General features: G+C 47.9%; 1 protein-coding gene across 1 annotated transcript in view; it reads right to left on the bottom strand.

The window, feature by feature from the left end:
* Arid1b (AT-rich interaction domain 1B) overlaps positions 1-19,786 on the bottom strand; it is a 382,103-nt gene that overhangs the window by 30,442 nt on the left and 331,875 nt on the right. The window contains 3 exon segments of the mRNA XM_028888631.2: positions 826-984; positions 1,681-1,790; positions 8,294-8,439. Coding sequence (XP_028744464.2) covers positions 826-984; positions 1,681-1,790; positions 8,294-8,439 — 415 coding nt within the window.

The following is a 19,786-nucleotide window of genomic DNA, read 5'->3' as shown; positions in this document are numbered from 1 at the left end:
AACTAATTTCATGTTAAGTTTTTTTTTTAAAGATCTTTTGATTCCCTATATGAATGTAAAGTAAAAGGTTACTATAATACATTACTTTTTTTTATTGGTACAGAATGAATTTTTTTTTAGAAGGAATAAAGGCCCAATTTGGTGGTCAAAAGAGTACTTCCTGGTACGTACATGGTGTTGCTGTCATTTATACGCCATACTTACCTCAAGACAGCCAGCATTCTGTGCTGAATGCCACTTGTTTCTCTCAGTGGCTCTGATGCAGGTACACATTCTTAGTCCAAAAATCCACATGCACTAACTAACATTTCTATAACTTTGTCCCTTTCCGACATACAGTTTATATATGAAACGGGCTGCTCTTACGATTCACTGTACCCAGCTGTAATATTTATTCATTTGTTTCAGGTAAGCACCTTGGGAATCATGTTTTAAATATAATAGCCCACGACAAAGTTACACCAGGAGCCAAACGCGTCATTTATCTCTTGGCTGCTACTAGTGTCCATGTAAGTGACAGCAGGTGGTTTTAGAGAAACCCTCCATGGCACACAGCATGCACCCCAGGGGAGAGTCTGAGCCCAAAGCATCAGTGTACTCCACGTGGAGGTGGGTCTTCACCCCAGAACAGCTGCTAATAATGCCAGAGAGATCTGTGACACACACGAATTTGTTGTTACTAATGCAATTATGTATAAATTTTGCTTTTTTGTGGATGAACAATGAAGAGTCTTATAAAGCAAACCAGCAAGTATTAAAGTGTAATAAACTACCACCCCAAACTCCAAACCCCAAAAACCACAACAACCAACCAGGGTCACTTACAGGGCTCGATGGCGTCTTGGGCCAGCCTGGGCTGCTAATGCTATCACTTTCATCTCCGTGAAAGGAGGAGATGCTGGCAGAGCTGGGGGACATTGGGGAGGGGACCGGCAGGTTGCCTGGGGTCGGAGGCTGAGAAATACCCTGAGAGCTGTAGCTATCCTGTGGTAGAGGAATAAGAAAAAAATGACAAAGGTATAGCAAACTTTATTTAAAACAACAAAAGTCACACCCAGTTTAACAGACTGTGTGTCACAAATGTATATATAAAGACATGCACAAGCACACACGAAAATACACACATAGCAAAGTACTAAAACAGTCTTAGTATGGCTGGTCAGTTTGCTGGATGCTGGAAAGGCCACAAAGTCACCATGCTTATTTCAAGCTTAGATGGAATGCTGAGCATGGGATATCCCTTATGCAAGAAAGTAAGAAAACAAGAAGGAAAAAAAAAAAGCTGTTCACCTTATTTATGAAATAAGGCAAGGAAGCAAAAAAAAAAAAAAAAAAAAATAAGTAGGCTGCTGCTGAGGGGCCAAAACAGGAGGCTCTGAACTAAAGGCAGAGAAAAACGGCTGCAAGCATCCACCCCAGGCGAGATACATCCCTTGCTTCCCCCAGCAGCATCTCTTGGGTAGGTTTTGTCCTCCACCCCCCGCCCCCCACCGTGATTTGATGCTGTAAGAACTAGTAACTTTCAGATCCACACCATGAGGGGTGGTGGGATAGGAAAGATCGCAGACATGTGGCACATGAAGCCATGAAGAGAAGACATGTGAGTGTCTCAGCACCAGGCACAGGACAGCCAGGCAGCCCTGCAGGCAGAGGCCACGGCATGCAGGGAGGAGGAAGTACCTTCGACTTGCTCTCAGGCTGGGGCACACTTTCTTCTTTCCCGTCTGCTTTAAGAGGCACGGACAGTTTGGATTCGCCAGGAGACATCATATCTGCAAGACCCATAGATGCTAATGGAGAACAGGAGAGAGAGTCAGGATTGTACCTGGGATGTACCACAGCCCTTCTGCTCATATGAACTATGGCATGAAGCGCCCAGCACCCAAGCTTCCCAGGAAGGAAAGAAAAGGGGAAAAGAGTCATGGGCTCCTGGAGCACACTGATGTCTAAAATTCTTTTCCATGGTGGAGGAAGCAGACTCTGTATACCCAAGACCCCCAAACACTGAGGCCAATTTATAGTATTTTTTTCTTTATTGCAGCTTAAGAGAGTTGGCCCAAGTAGAAATGGGCAGGTGTATGAATCGCTCATGAGGCGCTGGAAGCCACCGCAATGTGTATCTATCGCCCAGGTTCTAGAGGGCTTGGTGTTCTGTTTCTTCAGTGCAAGCAATCTGCTTGCAAAATCTTGGTGACTTCACACGGCCTGGTCTACAATAAAGGAGGAAAACCATACTGAGGACTTCGGGGAAGGTTCCTAGACTCTACCGTGGGCTCCTGTCCCCTCAGCTGGCAGAGAGCCTGGAGTCATCAACCCGCTGCAGCTGATGCGACACCACAGGAGCTCCTGACACAGCCTACAAGTTCTATCTTTGGGCTGAGGGATGCCCCAAGCTCCATGTAGGCCTGTAGTGGGTAGCCATTCCAGTTTTGATCTGGAAGTTCCAACCCCCATTGAGACTCTGGCAACTGTCACGCCTATGAGGCGGGACCAGGGGAGGCGCCTGGAGACCCGAGATCTGGATGCGCCAGTGCTCTCTCTGTGCCGGAACCCTGAACGGTGGAGGTGGACTGAGCAGAGCTCCAGAGAACACCGCTGGACTGTGATACACCTTCCCCAGACCCTGCGACCTACCTATCCCTTCATTTGTAAGTTACGCCATTAAATAAATATCCTTTTAACTACGTGGAGTGGCCTTAATAATTTCACTAATATCTGGCACTCAACCCCAGATAGAGGTCCAGAGAACAATTGACTCATGCATACTCATTGTACACACTAACAGACATACTCAGGTCAACGGCTTCTTTTTGAGGGAGGAGTCAGCCTCCTGAGGGCAATCAGTGTAGCTATCCAGGGAATCAAGCTGCATTTCCATAACACCTACTGTGGAGTCATCTGCAAAACCCTGAGCTAGAGGAGCTGCAAGTGACATGCAAATAGATGTGTAAGGAACAAGGGGAAACTGAGGCAGCAATCTGCAATCACTCCCTGTCAAGATGACAGAAACATGGGTTTTCATAAACATGGATCTGTTTCAGACGCTGCCATGGTGAGTATGGGCTCAGGCAGGCAGGACACAGGGAGCAAGCACTATGAACCAGAAAAGGAAAAGCCAACCAGCTTTCAAAAGGCCCCGCAGATCGCCCACTACAAAACGATCACCGCACATATTCGTGCATTACTATGTTTTAGATAATAATTAGTTTTAATTACAGCAGTGAGAGGACGAGCAGGCTCTGGTGAGTTAGCTGGCAAGCTCCATGGTGCTAATTTGTTAATATCGTTAGCATCGCTGCAGGTTGAGACCACAGGTCCTGCCAAAAAAGCCTACCCCTCCACATGCCCTGGAGTTTACATCGGCACACTCAATACCGCGCTCTGAAATCCCGTGTTTCCACAGGCGCACTAGCTGGGCTTGCAAAGCCCATTTGCAGCTCAGTCAGTCCTTAAAGTCATCACAACACACACAAATCATAATTGAGATGTTTTCTTTTTTTTTTTTCAAATTACTTTCAATACTTAGACTTTAAGAACTGGAACAAAAAGCTTTTTCAAGTGATGCAGCTGCAGAGAAAAATCTATTGGGATCAGCTAAAAATGTGTTATTTCTGTGAATGTGTGAAGCCTCAAAAAAAAAGCAGCTGAGCGATATTACAGCAGAAGACCGCCTCGTTCAAAGCAGTGGACGCTTTCATGCGGCTTCTCTGCAGGGCCCAATGAGACAGGAATTAGTGAGCCTGGACACTTAGAAGAAGAGGAAATAAAAGGAGCGCACAGGGAAAAGGGGCCTGTGCCTGACTATTTGCCTGCCCCCACTCTTCTGCAGACTCTGTTCAGAGCAACCGCAGCCAACACGATTCGGAGAGAGGGAAGGTCATGACATGTGGCTTCTGCCACATCCTGCTGCGCCAGAGGTGACAGCTGACTGTTTTGCCATAAAGTTATGTCTAGATATTATTTTGGCAGTAGGAATAGTGATGGTTTATGCATTTCACACATTAATGTACACAAAAATAATTTTAAACACAAAGAACTAAGCCAATTGTACTACAATCATCAGCGGTAATTCACACAGATTTAATAATCAGACCCAGATGAATATAAGCATATGTGGAATTTAAACTCTCCAAATTACTTCCTTCTCTATTATCTAGTTTAAACTGGGCATCATAGGTATGCAAATGTACCTGCACTGCCCTATTATTCTGAGAGACAGGGGAACAGAGTGACACTCTCTAAGTACAACACAGATTCTTCTTTTACTACACGATTGCACTCTTTCCTATTGTGGATTTTATTTTTCTTTTTACTGAACTGCTTAGTTTGACTTAACCAAACTTTCAAAGAATCACTGCACAGAGCCATATAGCTGCCACCCCTCCAGGGCAGTGGCCTCTCGGGGGCACTATGTTTTACTCTTTCCTTGGGAAAGAGGCCACATCACTGTCAGGATGCTTTCCATCAACTGCTGATTCTCCAGTCCCCAGGAACCCAGAGTGTGAAGTTCGGATGGGTATGGCCAGGGACAGCAAGGGATCTGCTTCAACAGCATCTGAGACTACAGCAAGGACTGCCTGAGTGATGTAAAATGGAAAGATATTCTAAGGACAGGCTCTGGTCCAACCACTGGAATTGAAGAGCTAAGTGACCTCTGAAAGCCACCAGGGGTCAAGGTCCTAAGGTGGGTGGATTCACACATTCCCAAGAACTCAGGGAACATAGGACTTGCTGAAGCCAACCTGCTTCCTCCCAGCTTCTCTCTCCATTTTTCACAAGGCTGTAACCATCCCCAGAAGGCAGTGAGGCACACAAGGCTCTTTTCCTTTCTTGGTAATACCCCACATTCTAGAGATATTCTGTCATTCTGAAACACACTAAGGGCCTACCTTGTTCATGAATTGGTTGTTGCTATTGTTTGAAGCTCTCCTCTCTCTGTAGCCTAGGCTGGCTTGAAGAGCTCACTATGTGGTCCAGGCTAGCCTCAAACTCACTGTGATCCTCCTGCCCCGGCATTTCAAGCATCGCCTGCTTGAGGATTTGATGTGTGGCCGGAACACACTGCACGGTTTATACAGCACGTGTAGGAGCTACAGAAAGATCTGGGGGAACGTCCCCTTCTCAGCAGCGGCAAGCAGACGCTTCCTCGCACCACAGCCTTCTGTGGGAAGGCCAGTGAGCTGAGGTGGGCGTGGCTCCATAACGTGCCCAGGGGACAGACTCTGTGCTGGCCTCTGGAGCTTGGCCTACTCCAGCAGGGAGGTAAGTGTTTCCTCCAGCCAGGAGGCACACCGAGGGGCCCGAACACTGATATTCTTTGGCATCTAAGTCTTCCAGCCTAAGCCCGGCTGTCGTGATGTGTCAAGTCCCTCAGCTCGCTCTCCTCCGTGTCCCTGGTCTGCCTGTTTCCTTCCTTGTCTAAAGGTGTTTGCCTTATTTCTTCCTGAAGGTGGACAGTGATCGATCAAGTGACCACTGAACAAAACACTCCCTATCTGCGGCTGTCACGCCGGTGCAGGGGAAGATCACCCGCGGAGCTGATTACTGACACCGCTTCAGAATGTGGACAGGATCTGCAGCTGTCACAGGCGCTACAGAGAGACAGACGCCTTCCAGTGGGTAGTCCCCGGGGAGTTCTGTGGCAGGGCAACTGACTTCCTTTCTCCGGGAAGGCTACCAGAGCTGGCACTCAGTGTCTAGGTCGGGAAGTGACAGGACACTTCACCTTTGGGATTGGAAGCTGGCCAAGGTCCCTGTGGGGAGGTTCTGCTGTAGCAGTGGATGGGCGCTCCTGTCCTACAGGGCGGCAGAGTGGAAATGCCTGGTTTCTACATGGTGGCTTCTAGAGAGGCAGTCAGAGCTCTGGGTAGTAGGGTCTCTCAGTGGAATGTAGACGTCCACTTGAGGGCAGCACCTCATGTGCAGACAAGAGCGCAGTAAGGAGGTGCTATAAATGTCAATACAAATCAATGTACCCGCTATAAATGTCAATACAAATCGATGCACCCAACTCCAGTGCAGGTCTCGCAAAAGGATACACATGAGTGTACGATAACTTGTACTGTTGCTCACAATATTAAGCGACTCTAGCCTTTTAATCCAATTTGCTAAAAACAAGTTTTAACCCCAAATGTGACGTGACCATCCATATCCCACTGAACCGAAATTGCTCCTTCAGAGGGAAAACCCCCACTGTTTCCTCCCAACATCCGCTGGCACTCAGGGAAGTAATACCTGGCACATTTAACTCACACTGCCTCCATTTAAGTAGTTATTCGCTCACTGAGGCCTGTGACAATGTTACTAGACAGGAGGAGTGCGTGCGTGTGTGTGTGTGTGTGTGTGTGTGTGTGTGTGTGTGTGTGTGTGCGCGCGCGTGCTGCACACCTTCTAACAGCACTAACTGGCTCAGTGAAGGGAATGCTGGGATGCTGGATACAGGGGTGCTAACGGAATCTCAGAAAACCCCACTGCTGGCCCTGCTTACATCTCTGCTCCCTTCCTCCCTGCAGGGCACACGATGGGGGAATGCCTTGCTGCCACCCGTGGGAGTTTATCTCTACGGTCCCAAGCCACGGAGGTGGCCATGACAATGAGCCACCCTCACTGTGTAGGGGAGCACACGGCTCTGGGGGAGCTGCAGAGTAGACACCTGTCATTCCTGGTCCTCTGAGAGATTAACACACTCACAAAAGACGCACACGGACCTGTCAATAGACCCAAGAAATGCTAGATGGTCAATACTCCTCAGATGTTCTCAGTGATTACTTTCTATCAGGTAGCATCTGACTTAATAATGTGGAAATAAAATCATATAAACGTGTAGAACAAAATTTGATAAATGTTTAAATTATTCAAAATTCAATACTTTGAAATGTACAATGCCATGAAAAATATACTACTATGCTATACAGAAAGCTGTAAGGATAAATGGCCTTTCACTGAACAGATTTCCTCTGCATGAAGTAATGAATCGCTGAATTATCTGTATAATAAAATGAAACCCTTTCTATGAATTCCCATAAAACGGGTTCTTTCTTAAGAATACATAGATCTTCCTAGTCAGGGCAGCATGCCATCTGTTTACTATTAGTATTTTGGGAGCTCTGGGGTTTCAAGGAAAAGGGAACAATGAATATCGCTAACAGTAGATAGAAATTTATTCCCGTTTCCAAAGTCATTTTGTCTCAGGAAGTCAGACAGAACAGAGGCTGTCCCAACGGAGACTGGCATGGGCTGGGCAGCCTATAGGGAGTGGTGGCCCCAGCTGCCAGGCTGCTGGATCCTACACTTCAATCCCCCATGGACCACCACCTGCCTTACACTAGGAAGGGACATTTCAGGAACTGAAAACCCCATGTTTTGGCTCACAGTTTACTCTGTGTTTTTCTAAACTTACAGACTGAGCCCCTAGAGATGGGTGGCTCCGTTCTTGTGTGGGTAACACACCTGGCCCCTCTGGACTGTTCCCTGTGACAGGGAGCTCTGAGAGAGGGGGGGGGGACACTTTCCAGGACACCCAGACACAGAGAACACGGGCAAAGCTGTGTCAATGGTAACTGATGACCATGGGAGTTAGGGCTCACAATGTGTTTCTGACATGTCCCAAAGCTTTGGAGGATTCTCCATCAAAATATCAAGCCTGTGTGAAACAATGGACCAATCCTACCAAAAGGGATGATGCTACCATTCAGCCAAGCGCCAGTTTCTCATTTCTGATGTCACACTCATCTTTGAGAAGCTTTGGATCTGGAGAAGTGTCTCGAGGGCCTTATACAATGCTCACAACTGGCTAGGAACCCTCAATGTACTAAGCAGGCCTGATTTTGTAAGAAGGGGACTTAGAGAACTCGAGACAACCTGCAGATAGGTCTCCAGAGCTGCCAACTGCCACACACGGGCAGGCACTGTCCTGGAAGGAAGGAGGACTCGGGCTCCTGTGCCAGCCCTGCAGCCCCTCTGTCTGCAGAGCAGAGACTACATTTACGTCTCTGTCACTGCCAAGGGACAGTTCTGCTCTGGGACCCTTCAGTCCTCCTGCTAACTCCCAAGGACAAGGAGAATATAGAATATACAGACGCTTGAAACATGTTGGTGTAGTGTACAGACGATGAAAAAACATTGACATCAAGTCGCAGACTAAGCAAGTCTTCCAAAGCAGAGGCGTGGACTTAGCCTACGACACTGGGGGGTTCTCCCTTCTCAGGCCACTTGGGTGGGCACATTCCCCGGGAAGCCTAAGAGGAGGAGACAGGAAGGCAGGGTGGCCCTGAAAAGCAGAGGCACTGGTTACCTGTGGAGCTGTTCACCATGGTAGGAGCCATGCTGTAGGGCTGTGCCTGTGTGTTCATCAGGCCGGAGCTGTTGTTCATGGGCTGGCTGTAGGGAGAGCTGGAGGTCATGAGTCCACCCTGGTTCATGCCGGGAAAACTGCCTTGCCTGCAGGAGAGAGAACAGGGACACACACACTGAGCGCCACGCCGGCTGCACAGTGCCCTGGCAGTCATCTCAAGACTCGAGGGCCAGCCTGGCACGCTTCAGAGGGGCTGAAGTCTACCGGCTGGTAAAGATTCAATACGCTCTTCACAAGTTGCACAAATAAGTTACATTCATAATCGTGTCGAGTGTTCTGAGTTATTATTCACTACGTCTAAGATAAACAGAAGCAGGAGTAAGGGACCTGAGATAAAAACAAATTACAAAAGCAAGCCAAACCAACATCTCATTTTTAAAAATACTTTTTTTCTTTATCCTGTTTGGCACCAGGGATCCAATCCTGGGTCATCCCATCCCTGCCCTGCTCCACTTGCCCAGCCCCAAACTCTAAGGCAGAGGTACAACCCCAGTCCAGATGCTGCATCTCATTAAATTAAGGTCTAACTAATGAATTAGTGTGTTGTGTATTGTGTGTGTGTATGTGTGTGTGTGTGTGAGGGGGGGGGAGAGGGGGAGAGAGACAGAGACAGAGAGAGACTATGAATATACAGGTGTCCATGGAGGCCTGAGATGTTGGACCCCGTGGAGCTGGAGTCACAGGCGGTTGGGAGCTGCCTGCATGGGTGTTGGGAGCCGAGCCCAGGTCCTCTGTAAGAGCACCATGTGCCCTTAACCACTTTCCAGCCCTAATTCATAACAAGAGCTGACCACTCACACTGCTTAGTATCCTCACATCCAAACCAGAAGTCAAGAGATGAAAAACAATGAAGGGGAAGTCTGAGGAGCCTATTAAAGCAATCCTTTGCCCCAAATTTTCTGATATAATGGGTATGAGAAAGGCCTGCTTCCGCCTCAGTCCTATTATTTAACTTTTTGACAGCATTAAAAAGACAGCATCTATACATGTGGTTTAAGGAGTGATGAGGAAGACCTCGGACTTCCGGAAGTGGAGTCCAAACGCTTCCTCTGTCCCATGATGTCACATAAAAGGAAGAGCTGAAGTGTTTTTACTTCAGAGATGCCGCCACCTCTTAGGGATTTAGCTTATGCTCAGAAAGACACAATTCCTTTCACTCGACTGCCAGCAGTGAGGTGGGAGAGGACCTAAGTGGCATGGAGGTCTGCTTGGCCAGGGACATTTCACCGCAACAGGAAGTCTGGCTGATTGTGCAGGACGTTTTGGGACTCTCCGCTGTAGGCTAAGCTTGCCTTAGGTAAGAGCACCCCCTGAAAAGCTTGCCTTAGGTAAGAGCACCCCCTGAAAAGCTTGCCTTAGGTAAGAGCACCCCCTGAAAAGCTTGCCTTAGGTAACAGCACCCCCTGAAAAGCTTGCCCCAATGTGGCTCTGATGCTGCCAGGAGTAACCCCGAGAGACGGGCCAAGGTCACTCTTCTCTCACCTGTTCCAAACAACTAACTATTCACTGTCTGAGCTACCTTCTTAATGTACAGAAGTCAACATTTTCACAAGATTTAAAAGATTCAAATAAATTACTGTTCAAAACCATGAAGTATATTTCTTTTGTGTATAAATTTCTAGTGGACTCAACTATCTGCCTTATACAAGGAATTAAAAGAAGAACTTTTTTTTTTTTTAAATCAAAGAATCAAAGGTTTAAGGATTTGTTTTTTCCTTTTGTTCACAGTAAAGACCATTCAGGGGAATCTTTCTGTCCCATACTCACTAGGGTCTTGAGAAGACATTCCTGAGAGGATGGTGTGTGCCTGGCTCTGGGAGCCACTGAAAATGTCTAGAGGTTGCTGGCCAGCCTCAGAGTGCCCACTGTAGTTGGTATGTGACAGAACTACCATCACTCGGGGGCTCCTGACTAACTTCTAGGTTGGTGGGTGCTTGCAAGTACCCCGTGAAGACGCCAGAGCCCTCTTCCCATGTTGCTTGGTCTCAGCATTCTTCTTAGGAACACTGTATTTATCCACAGAGACAGTCTAGCACCACGTAACTGTTTGAGAAGCAGCTCCCACTGGAACGGCTCTCTGTGTCTTTCAGATAAACCCCAGACAAGCGCCCTGAACTTCTGAACAGGACGCTTGCTGGAAGATGGAGTTCCCACTTTGGTTATCAGCAGCCTGCCTGGAGGAGCTTTAGTTAAACGGACCTTGGGTTGGGACGAGGTGAAGATGAGCCTGTCAGTCTATGATAAACCCAGGCTCCTATGAGAACAATTTACAATAAGGCCGGCAGGTACTGCCCTGAGGCTCTGTCCCCCACAAGGCCTCTCTGAATAGGGCTACCCTTTACTGAGCTGTTTGTGAAAATAAGCCCGCACCATCAGGTCTTTTCAGGGACTTTCCATGGAAGACATTAACATTTTTTTTAGATTTGTTTTTACTTTGTAAGTATGAGTGTTTTGCTTGCATGTTTATATGCTCATCACATGTGTACCTGGTGCCTGAGGAGGTCAGAAGAGGGAATCAGGCGCCCTGGAACTGGGAGTTACACGTGGTTGTGAGCCACTTCATGGGTGCTGGGAACCGAACCCAGGCTCTTTACAAGAACAGTGGTCCTAACCACTAAGCCACGTCTCAGTCCCACTTTAAGACATTTTCAAGGTAAGAACTTCATGAATTGCCATTTCAATACCAGGGAAGTAGCCATGAAGGGGCTTTCTTTTGGGAGGTTGGCCTTTCCTTGTATCAACCTCAAGTGCAGTTTTAGATGCTTTGCCACATCAACCTAGTTTTCGTCTCGGGAAGCTTCCCCCTTTGATCAGTTTTATCAGCAACTTCTGCTTCTGGGCTTCTGAGAGTTCTAACTTGATGGAGCTGTACTAGGAATCTGCTAGGATGATAATGGTTTCTGTGGAGCTACTGGGTTCCTCTGCTCCAGGAAGGGCTACTGGTCTAGGCGTACATAAGGTACAGGCCACGGCAGTTCCAAACGTACTCCCCCCTGCTTCCCGTAACTCGGCTAGCGGATTCTGCTCTCTAGCCAAGGATGGTGCTGTTAGCAGAGTGCTCAAAGGTTTAACTGGCAGTTCTTCAGGGACATACTTCTATTTAGGAACTGCCTATTAGGAAGGCTTTGAGGTAGGGTATGGCCAACACCTGCAATCGTAGGCCTCAGGTGGCTAAGGCTAGAGGACCATGCAACTTGAGGCCAACCTAGCTTACACAGGTTGAGACCTTGTCTCTAACCATCAGACACAAAAGGCTTTGTGATAATGATTGTTGTGGTCACCCTGTCTTGAAATGAAACTGAACCTAATTACTAAAGACTTTCATTCCTTCATGAAAAGAAGGTAATGCTTCTAGGTCTTCCTTAGCATGCATGGCTCTGGGCGCCTCCTGGTGAACATCTCTGGCAGCTAGGAAGAGGACAGAGTGTTAATTTAGAATGAGATCAAGTCCATGCAGTTTGGGGTGCTAGAAAGGCAAAGCTTTATTGTTTTGGTAACTGACAACTAGTTTTTTCCCTTTAAGGGTGGGAAAAAGCTGTGAGCATATCTGAAGAGCAGGGACAGACGGAATACCCTGGCACAGAACCCCATGTGGACGAAGTTCCCCGCAGAGCCAGCAGAGAGAACCACTCCTGCCCCATGTCTAGAATGCAGAGTTACTGCAGTAGGAGCGGATGGTCACATCTACATCACCTGCTCTCCACGGACGGCCAGGGAGGGTGGAGACACTGGAAAGTAATAAAAATGCCATCCTGACAAAAGGAACCAGGCTAGCAGTGACATTTGGGACACTCTACCTCTTGTCACAACAGTGAAATCCTAACCAGCCCCAATTCCAGCCAAGCTTATTTCTTCATATGCTTCTTTGATTCTCTGGGAAGCTCCCTATTTAAAATGCTATCCACACAAACTTTCCACACACCCAGTGCGCATCACCGGTGAAACAGACTTCCGAGAGAACTGCATGGTGACTCCTCCAAAGCACCATGGAGAGGAAAACCCTCTGAAATCATCAAGTCTAGTGTCTGAAGAGAGGAAGATATATCTATGGCCCTCAAGCAACACAAGCGAAGTGGAGAAGCAGGGTGTCTTGCCTGGGTCAGTTTTTGCCATGGCTGATCCATCAGCCTGCCTGCAGCAGCCGCCTTGACAAGGCTGGGGGCAAAATCATGTCCTGATTATTCCCACAAGTCAGTGGCTCTGGCCAGTCAATCCTGTGAGAGCCAAACTGCATTTGGATTACTGAAGAGAGACATAGAACAGACTTGAGTGCCCTTGATTTAATAATCATGGGTCCCCGTAAAAACACAGGACCACGGTCTACTTAAACAAAACACAGTGTTCCATACCCTTTGTGCTAGAAGACGCACTAGGTTAAGTAAAATTAAGCAGAAATCCCTTCCACTGGGTGAGATATGACACTCAGTTATCTGCCAAGGCTGGGGTTGTACACGGGACTAGAGATAGTAACTTCAAGGGACACAGACGTGGCCCAAACCACACACAACAAGCGACCAGCAGCCTGCTCAAAGCTACAAGCTTGCTTTGTGAGAGAACAGAGGTCTACACACCATCAGACCTTGCCATAATGGGGAAGAATGTTCCCTGAGGAAGGGCTAGTGCTCCCCCCCCCAGATCTGCAGCCAGTGAGGAGCAGAGACCCACAGAGGCACTTGGTGTAAGCAGAGCCCAGTAAGGAGGCTCCATCCTTACCCTAAGAAACAGAGGGGTCTAGGGCACTTTTAAGCAGCAGAGAGGACACAGAACATGTGTTTTAAAGACACAGTCCTCTGACTGTGTGGACAGGAGGAAAGAGAGCATGGCCTCAGGAGGCTGCTGCAAAGATCTAGGTAAGATAATGGCACCTTGGATGAAAGGTGGCAAAATAAGAAAAGGGACTGGGCAGTTGGAGGGGCAGAGTGACTGAGACACCGTGGAGACGTTTAAGTTTCTTTTCTTTTCTCTGAAGAATGGGAGAACAGTGGTTTTCCACAGAGGAGCAGTTTGCCAGCACAGACTTCAGAATGGACTTTGCAGTAGAGAAGCCCAGCTCTTCAGATGTCAGCTCCTTGCCTTGAGTGAGGCTCTGTGACCTTGTATCTGCTCCAAGGCCATCTCCAAAGCCTTCCACCTGTCTGCACAACTGTCCACAGAGCTGTGTTTCTCCTGCAGAGTTTGGTGGAACCCTTCCCATGCGGCTCTGCACATCACTGAGGTCTCACAAAAGCTCACACCATCGCAAACATCTCTCCCTTCCGAAGTTACTTTGCATCACCATCCCACTGCCCAGCAGCATCACCGTGTGCCTTGCAGACCTAGCCTGTCCTCTCCTCTAGTGTCTCACCTATCCTTACTTGCTCCCAGACCAACCTAAATAAATGGAGCTCAAGGGCTCTGACCTCAGAGTATAGAGAAAATACAAATTTGGTCTCTGGCAGTTTGGATTTTATTGGCGACTAAGGATGATCTCTTCATCTTCAAAGCTGACTGTGATTTGTTGAGTCTACTGTTCTGTTTCATGTGGCATTTATTAATGATACAAAACTGAACTAAGATTTTGAACACACTTAATTCAGAGATTTCCATTCTAGTCCTTTCTGGCTGGTTCTCAGGGTGTTCACTGCCTTGCATGCTTGGCCTGATGAAGCCACTGAGGGCAGCAGTGGTCTCAGAGACAGTGCTTTCCTGAGGGAGGCAGGTGACTGCAGGACTCTGATGGGTTCTGGTTCCATGCTATAGTCCACCTGCTCCAACAAGACACAATTACACAGTCCTCTGCTTGGACAAGAAAAAACAGCTGTCATCAATGTGCCCACATAAAATGCCTCTTTCTAACCACACTGCATACGAAGATGCTAACAACATTTTATCTTGAGGTTATCATAACATTAAGAAAATTCTGGATTCATTTACAAGGAAGATGCTCCTCTGCTGTGTTAGAAATAGCCACATTGCATGTCCTTGCCCTACCTGAACATTCCCTTCCACGTGACAAGTGTGAGGGACAGTGTCTAGATGTAACTTAACAGAGTGAGGCTCAGGGGTCCTGGAGGTCTGTGAATGCCAGCCACAGACACAGAGGATGTGTGATCTTGGCAGACACTGAGGGGCTCATTAACATGCACCGAGGAGTAATCAAAGCGATGCTTTAGCGCTAAGATAATTAAGGATACATATATCTTGCAGGCATTTTCTGCGATCTTTAGTACCTTAGTAGACCTGCCACTCAGCTTACAAAATTAATTTGGGTCTCGAGTTCCCCATCCTATATACTGTGTCTTGGCAGTATTTCCTAAGCCTACAAACAAGCAATGTGCTTCTCCAGGGAACACAAATATAGTCATTTCTGATTTTTCTTTTCTATTTTTAAGACAGGGTTTCCTTCTATAGCCCAGGTTAGCCTGGAGCTCACTATACAGCCCAGGTTTCCCTTGAACTTGTGGTAATCCTCCTGGCTCAGTCTCCCAAGTGTTAGAATTACAGGCATGAGCCACCACACCCAGCTTATAATAGGTTTTCAGAATAGTCCTCACAGTTTCTCAATAAGGCTAGGCCATGAAGTCATTTAACTTAGGAAAGCAAGGTACTGCTGAATAAGAATCTCATCATCTCTGCCCTGTGAGTAGAGCCCAGGACTCGATCAGGCCCCCGCCTGCAGGGGCCTTAACAAAGGCACTCCAGCACGACCAAGAGCCGAACCCTATGGCTGACAGCTTTGGTCTGATTGTTGATGACAGAAGTATAAGTCAAAATAAGTATGAAGAACAAGATTAGGAGGGACTCATAAGGTGTCACATCCCAGGGTCCTCAATACCAGTAAACTAAGGTTGCCATGGGTGGTCAGGAGTCTGTTTCTTCCTGTGGACTTTACAAGGCTACCAGGTACTTAAACTGGATGAGGCCAAGCCTTAGGGCACCTCTTCTGCACCCCCTGCCCTCTCCGAGCCTCCAGTGAAAACTGCAGTGGGCTGAGAAGCCTCCCCACTCCCAGGGCTGTCTGGCAGAGAGTCTGGCAGGCTGCCAGTGCAGTCCTCGGCCTCAGTGACACCTGGCGTTTCCTAACTCTGAGGAACTGGAGTGGCTGGGCCACATAGCTGAGGATTCCCAACGGGTGGGGGACCACCATGCTGACACTGGATGGGATGATCCAGCTTGTTTAGTGTACGTGAAGAGCATGGTGGGGCAGACACCACAGGAGGACTCTGAAGACAGAAGCAAAAGCGAGTGGCCTAGACCATCAAGCAGGGGCACAGAGAAAGGACAGGCAGGCTATGGAGTATGGAGAGAGACTAACTTAATTAAAGGGGCGGTCCATCGTCTCCTTGATGGCAGGAGGCGAAGTAAGACTGGTTAGTGGAGATGAACTCTGGCCTGGGTTAACAGAGGGCCAAGTGCTAAGTGTCTGGTTTGCATGGAGCCCAGCTCCTCCTGGTCCTGCTCAGGACACATGAGCTCCAGCTATGTTCCTGGCTTGATGCGCATCATGGAGAAGGTGGCCCTGCCACGCCCCTGCCTTTCCCTCCTGGCTTGTCAGGGTGCTTCTGAGGACACCAGTGCTCAGATGAGTCAGCTTTCTACACAGAACCACCCAGGACATCTGTCAAAACACGGGCACACAGCCTTGTCCCCCTGAAAGCCTGGGATTGGGCTTTGGACTCGAGTCCATTCAAGATTTGCTGTATATTTCATAATTTGATTCACTGGATCTCATCTTTTAAAGACAACTCTTTAGTCCTCTAAGGATTTACGCTTTACTATTTTTTATTTGAATATTTATTAATGTAATTTATAGCTTCCATAATAATTTTGTAACTCTGAAAGAGTTAATTGATAATCTTAAAATAACATAATAATATTCATTCAAATTCTAAGTTTGGAAAGAAAAAAGGGACCAAGAATGAAAGCATAGTATTTAGATGATAACACAAAGGCTTATATCTAATTTCAGAAATAAAAACTATGTCAGCCTTTGAAATTTGTCCTTTTTGTCTTTCAATAACATGACTTCAAATCATAGCTATTATGTTGAAACCTAATTGTCCAAAATCCGAAGGGCTATATCTTAGTTAATTCAAATCATTCACTGTCTCCAGCATGGGGACTGCACTGTAACAGGGGCTTGAGCTATGGTTTTTTTTTTTTTTTTTGGCTTGGTCTCTTTGACATGTTAATGCACTCTCTCTCTCTCCATTAATGCATTTCCACATCGTTGGCTGCATGTCCATCAGCAGAATGGCGTCACAGTGGCCTCAGAGCAAAATACAGAAAAAGTACCTCGCCGGCAAATAGCAGCACAGGGTAGGAAGCTTATGAGGAACGCGGCTTAACAAGGACAGTCGCCGGGAGTGTGTGGACGTGTGGTACACACCAGGACAGGCAGAGCCGTCTCTGCAGGAAGCCAGACTAACTTCTGCCTGTATCAGCTCCAGCCCCTCTTCCCCAGAGGAAGGCTGCTGGTCACCTTGTCTGGCAAAGCTCAGCTCCTTCAACACTTTGAATGCTTGTGTTGTTGTTAGCCATGATATAGTAACCGACAGGATTTCAAAGATCATCCATTCTGCTTCCAACTGAGTAGGATGAAAAGGGTATCAGTTCATATTCACAGCTTCCTATTGGAGCACAGCTGATTTCTGTGGCCCCGGGGTAAGCATGGGAATGCAGGCATACATGCTCACATTTTCTGTGGCCCTGCTGTAAGCATTAGAACATAGGTATGCATGCTCACATTCCTGATACTCACTAGACCCTTCTAGATAAGCTCAGTGAGGCTTCAGACTGACTGATTCTACCAGCACATGGCCTGCACACAGCTGCTTCTCCCTCAGGTTTAACGGTGAAGGATGGAGCAGTACTGGTGTGGGCAACCACAGGGTGAAAAAGACTGGACTCCCACCCATCCGGGTACCAGCAAAGGCCTACTGCCTTTCCTGAGACAAAGTCCCCGAGATGCTGAGGCCCCAGGCTCCAGGCAGGTACATGGGCCATGTCCTCTCCAGCATAGGAAGGTAGAGTTCAGCCCTCTGTGGATAGGACAGTCTCGCTCAGACACATGTTCAGTTCCCTTTTCTAATAGCAGAACAGCCTTTATAGAGTAAGTGTGCAAAGTGTGCAAAGCAAGAGTCCACCCCTTCACCAAGTTTAGGGACAGCACTCACAGGACAAGACAGACAGGACCCTTGCATCTGCTGTGCCCGCCCTCAACTCAATGGCCTGTTCTGGTGACCTCAGCGGACTCAGTCTCCTCCACCACACAATAAAGGGCAGAGACTGGACAGTGTCCACAAACACTCTGGCTCCAGACTCTGCCACCCTATAATTGAAATTCTGCCTCTTGGGGGAACTCACACAATGAGAACAGGATAAAGACCTGTGGCAGACCTTACAGACCAATGGCAGACCTGTGACACAAACAATCGGAAGTCACTTAAGAAGCCACCAAAGTTTATAGGATGCTAGGGGTGGCTGTCAGGAATTTGTCAGACTTTTGGAAACTGAAGTTGTGGTTCTTCCTTGGAAGAATTTCTAAGAAAAATAAATCTAGGCAAGTGTCAAGTACCCAGATCCATATATTAACCACTGTATTTGGCAGAGGCCAACGGCTTAGAATTGCAGCTTTTTCTTAGAAGGAATGAACAGCGCAGGACACAGCGCAGGGGTGAGGAAAGCTCCCTCACATGATTGCCCGTGCTGTCAAGGCCACAGATAATGAACTGTCACTGAAAACACCTTAGAAGCTGTGCCTGTGTCTAGGATTCATGGCACGGGCTTTTCAGGAAGCAGGGGGCCAAGGTCTTCCCCAGCTTCTGGCAGACTATGCTTGGAACAGACGCCACACTCCAGAGTTAAACCACATTAACTACTGACGCTTTAAAACAATACACAGCAAGGCCCCTTCTGAGTGCAGCTACTCCTCATAAATCACGAACTTGGAATGTTTAGGTACCGTCAGGTGTCTAACTCAGCACGTGCACAGAAGAAACCATTCTGCTTTCTATTACAGATGCACTCACTCCTTCATCGGCAGGGGTCACCAAGAGAAACAACCTATGTATTTGTAGCGTATTCAACGCAGCAGGTGGATTTACACTTACAAGTCACCCCAAAAACAACACTTTTCAAACGGTTAAGCTGACGTTTTCTCCTGTATCTTACACTCCACTTGTGAACTCATCATCACAATACCCGTGCACAATCCCTCCTCTCTACCACAAGCTGGCTGCCTGGGCTAAATCACAGACACACGCTTCCCACCTTCATCAACCATTTGTCCTTCTGTGATTCTTTCCCAGGCTCCAGGCTCTCTGGGAAGGACAAAGAGAACAGTCTAACAAACTGTGGCTGCCCAAAGGTTAAGCTTTCACTTCCTCCCCGAAAAGAAACACATTTTCTAAAGTGGCTTCACCTGCCACCCATGGATGGGGGAAAAAAAAGACCAAACAGTGAGTCTGACGCCAGACAGCTACAGCACAGAGCAACAGAACATGCTCAAACCAGGGCTCTCGGCCACGGGTGCAGAGACTTGTAACACACTCTTTCTCACAGCCAAGCCTGCCCTCTGAAAACGGGCACAGGAGGCTGGCTCTCTGCAAAGTGGGGCAGATGGGGTGACCTACAGAGAGACAAAACTGGGAGTTCTTTCTCTTTTAGAAAGGATACTGGAACCAGGAAAAGCAAAGCACAGGCGGCAGGCAGGGCAAAAGGCACGGATGCCTTTGCCAGGTGTGGGGCGTCAGGGTAGCTCCGGCATTTGCTCCTCCTCTTGTTTTGAATTAAGGAGGAGGCACTGTCTTCCAGGCAGCTCTCTGGAAGCTGCTGGCTGAAGCCGAGTTGATCTTCTCAGGCTGGTTAGCTAACATTGATTTTCTGCCCCAGTGGAGGAGATTTTCCTCTGATGCATGCCATTTAAATTCATTTTACACAGCTGCTTAATGTGGCTTGGCAAGGCCCAGCCACACCAGCTTTGTGGGTCTACACGGCACTCGAGCTGGGAGAGGACAGAGCCTGTGGCTCAGCAGCTGACGACAAGTGCTTTTCTGCCCCACGGTTAGCTTCCTCTAGACTCATGGGCTGACCCTGAGGGAACCACGGGAAATGCAGGAGAGGGAAAGCAGGTCCCCAAGAACGAGGATGTCTGCCTCTTTGTGTGGTGACTTTGGCTGGAGGATTACGTTCTCAGGATTCTTTGTTGGTCTGCAGTGAGGACCTGTTTATAGAACTAATGACTCTCCGTGACAAAATGACTCTCGCTGTCGTCATCAAGGCATACTGAAGGGAAGACTGTCCCAAAGCTGGTGTCAGGCCAAAGGAGGGATGAGAACAGAGCGGGGGTTCACTGTTTGTGAGGCTGTTGATGCTCTTCCTCAGTCGAGGTCAGCCAGAGGCCCAGCTCCCCTGTCCCTAACTACCAAGTCACGGAAGTCAGTGCGTGAGGGT

Source organism: Peromyscus leucopus, chromosome 8a, assembly GCF_004664715.2.
Source record: "Peromyscus leucopus breed LL Stock chromosome 8a, UCI_PerLeu_2.1, whole genome shotgun sequence".
Classification (NCBI taxonomy): Eukaryota; Metazoa; Chordata; class Mammalia; order Rodentia; family Cricetidae; genus Peromyscus; species Peromyscus leucopus.
This window is presented reverse-complemented; position numbering and strand designations above follow the sequence as displayed.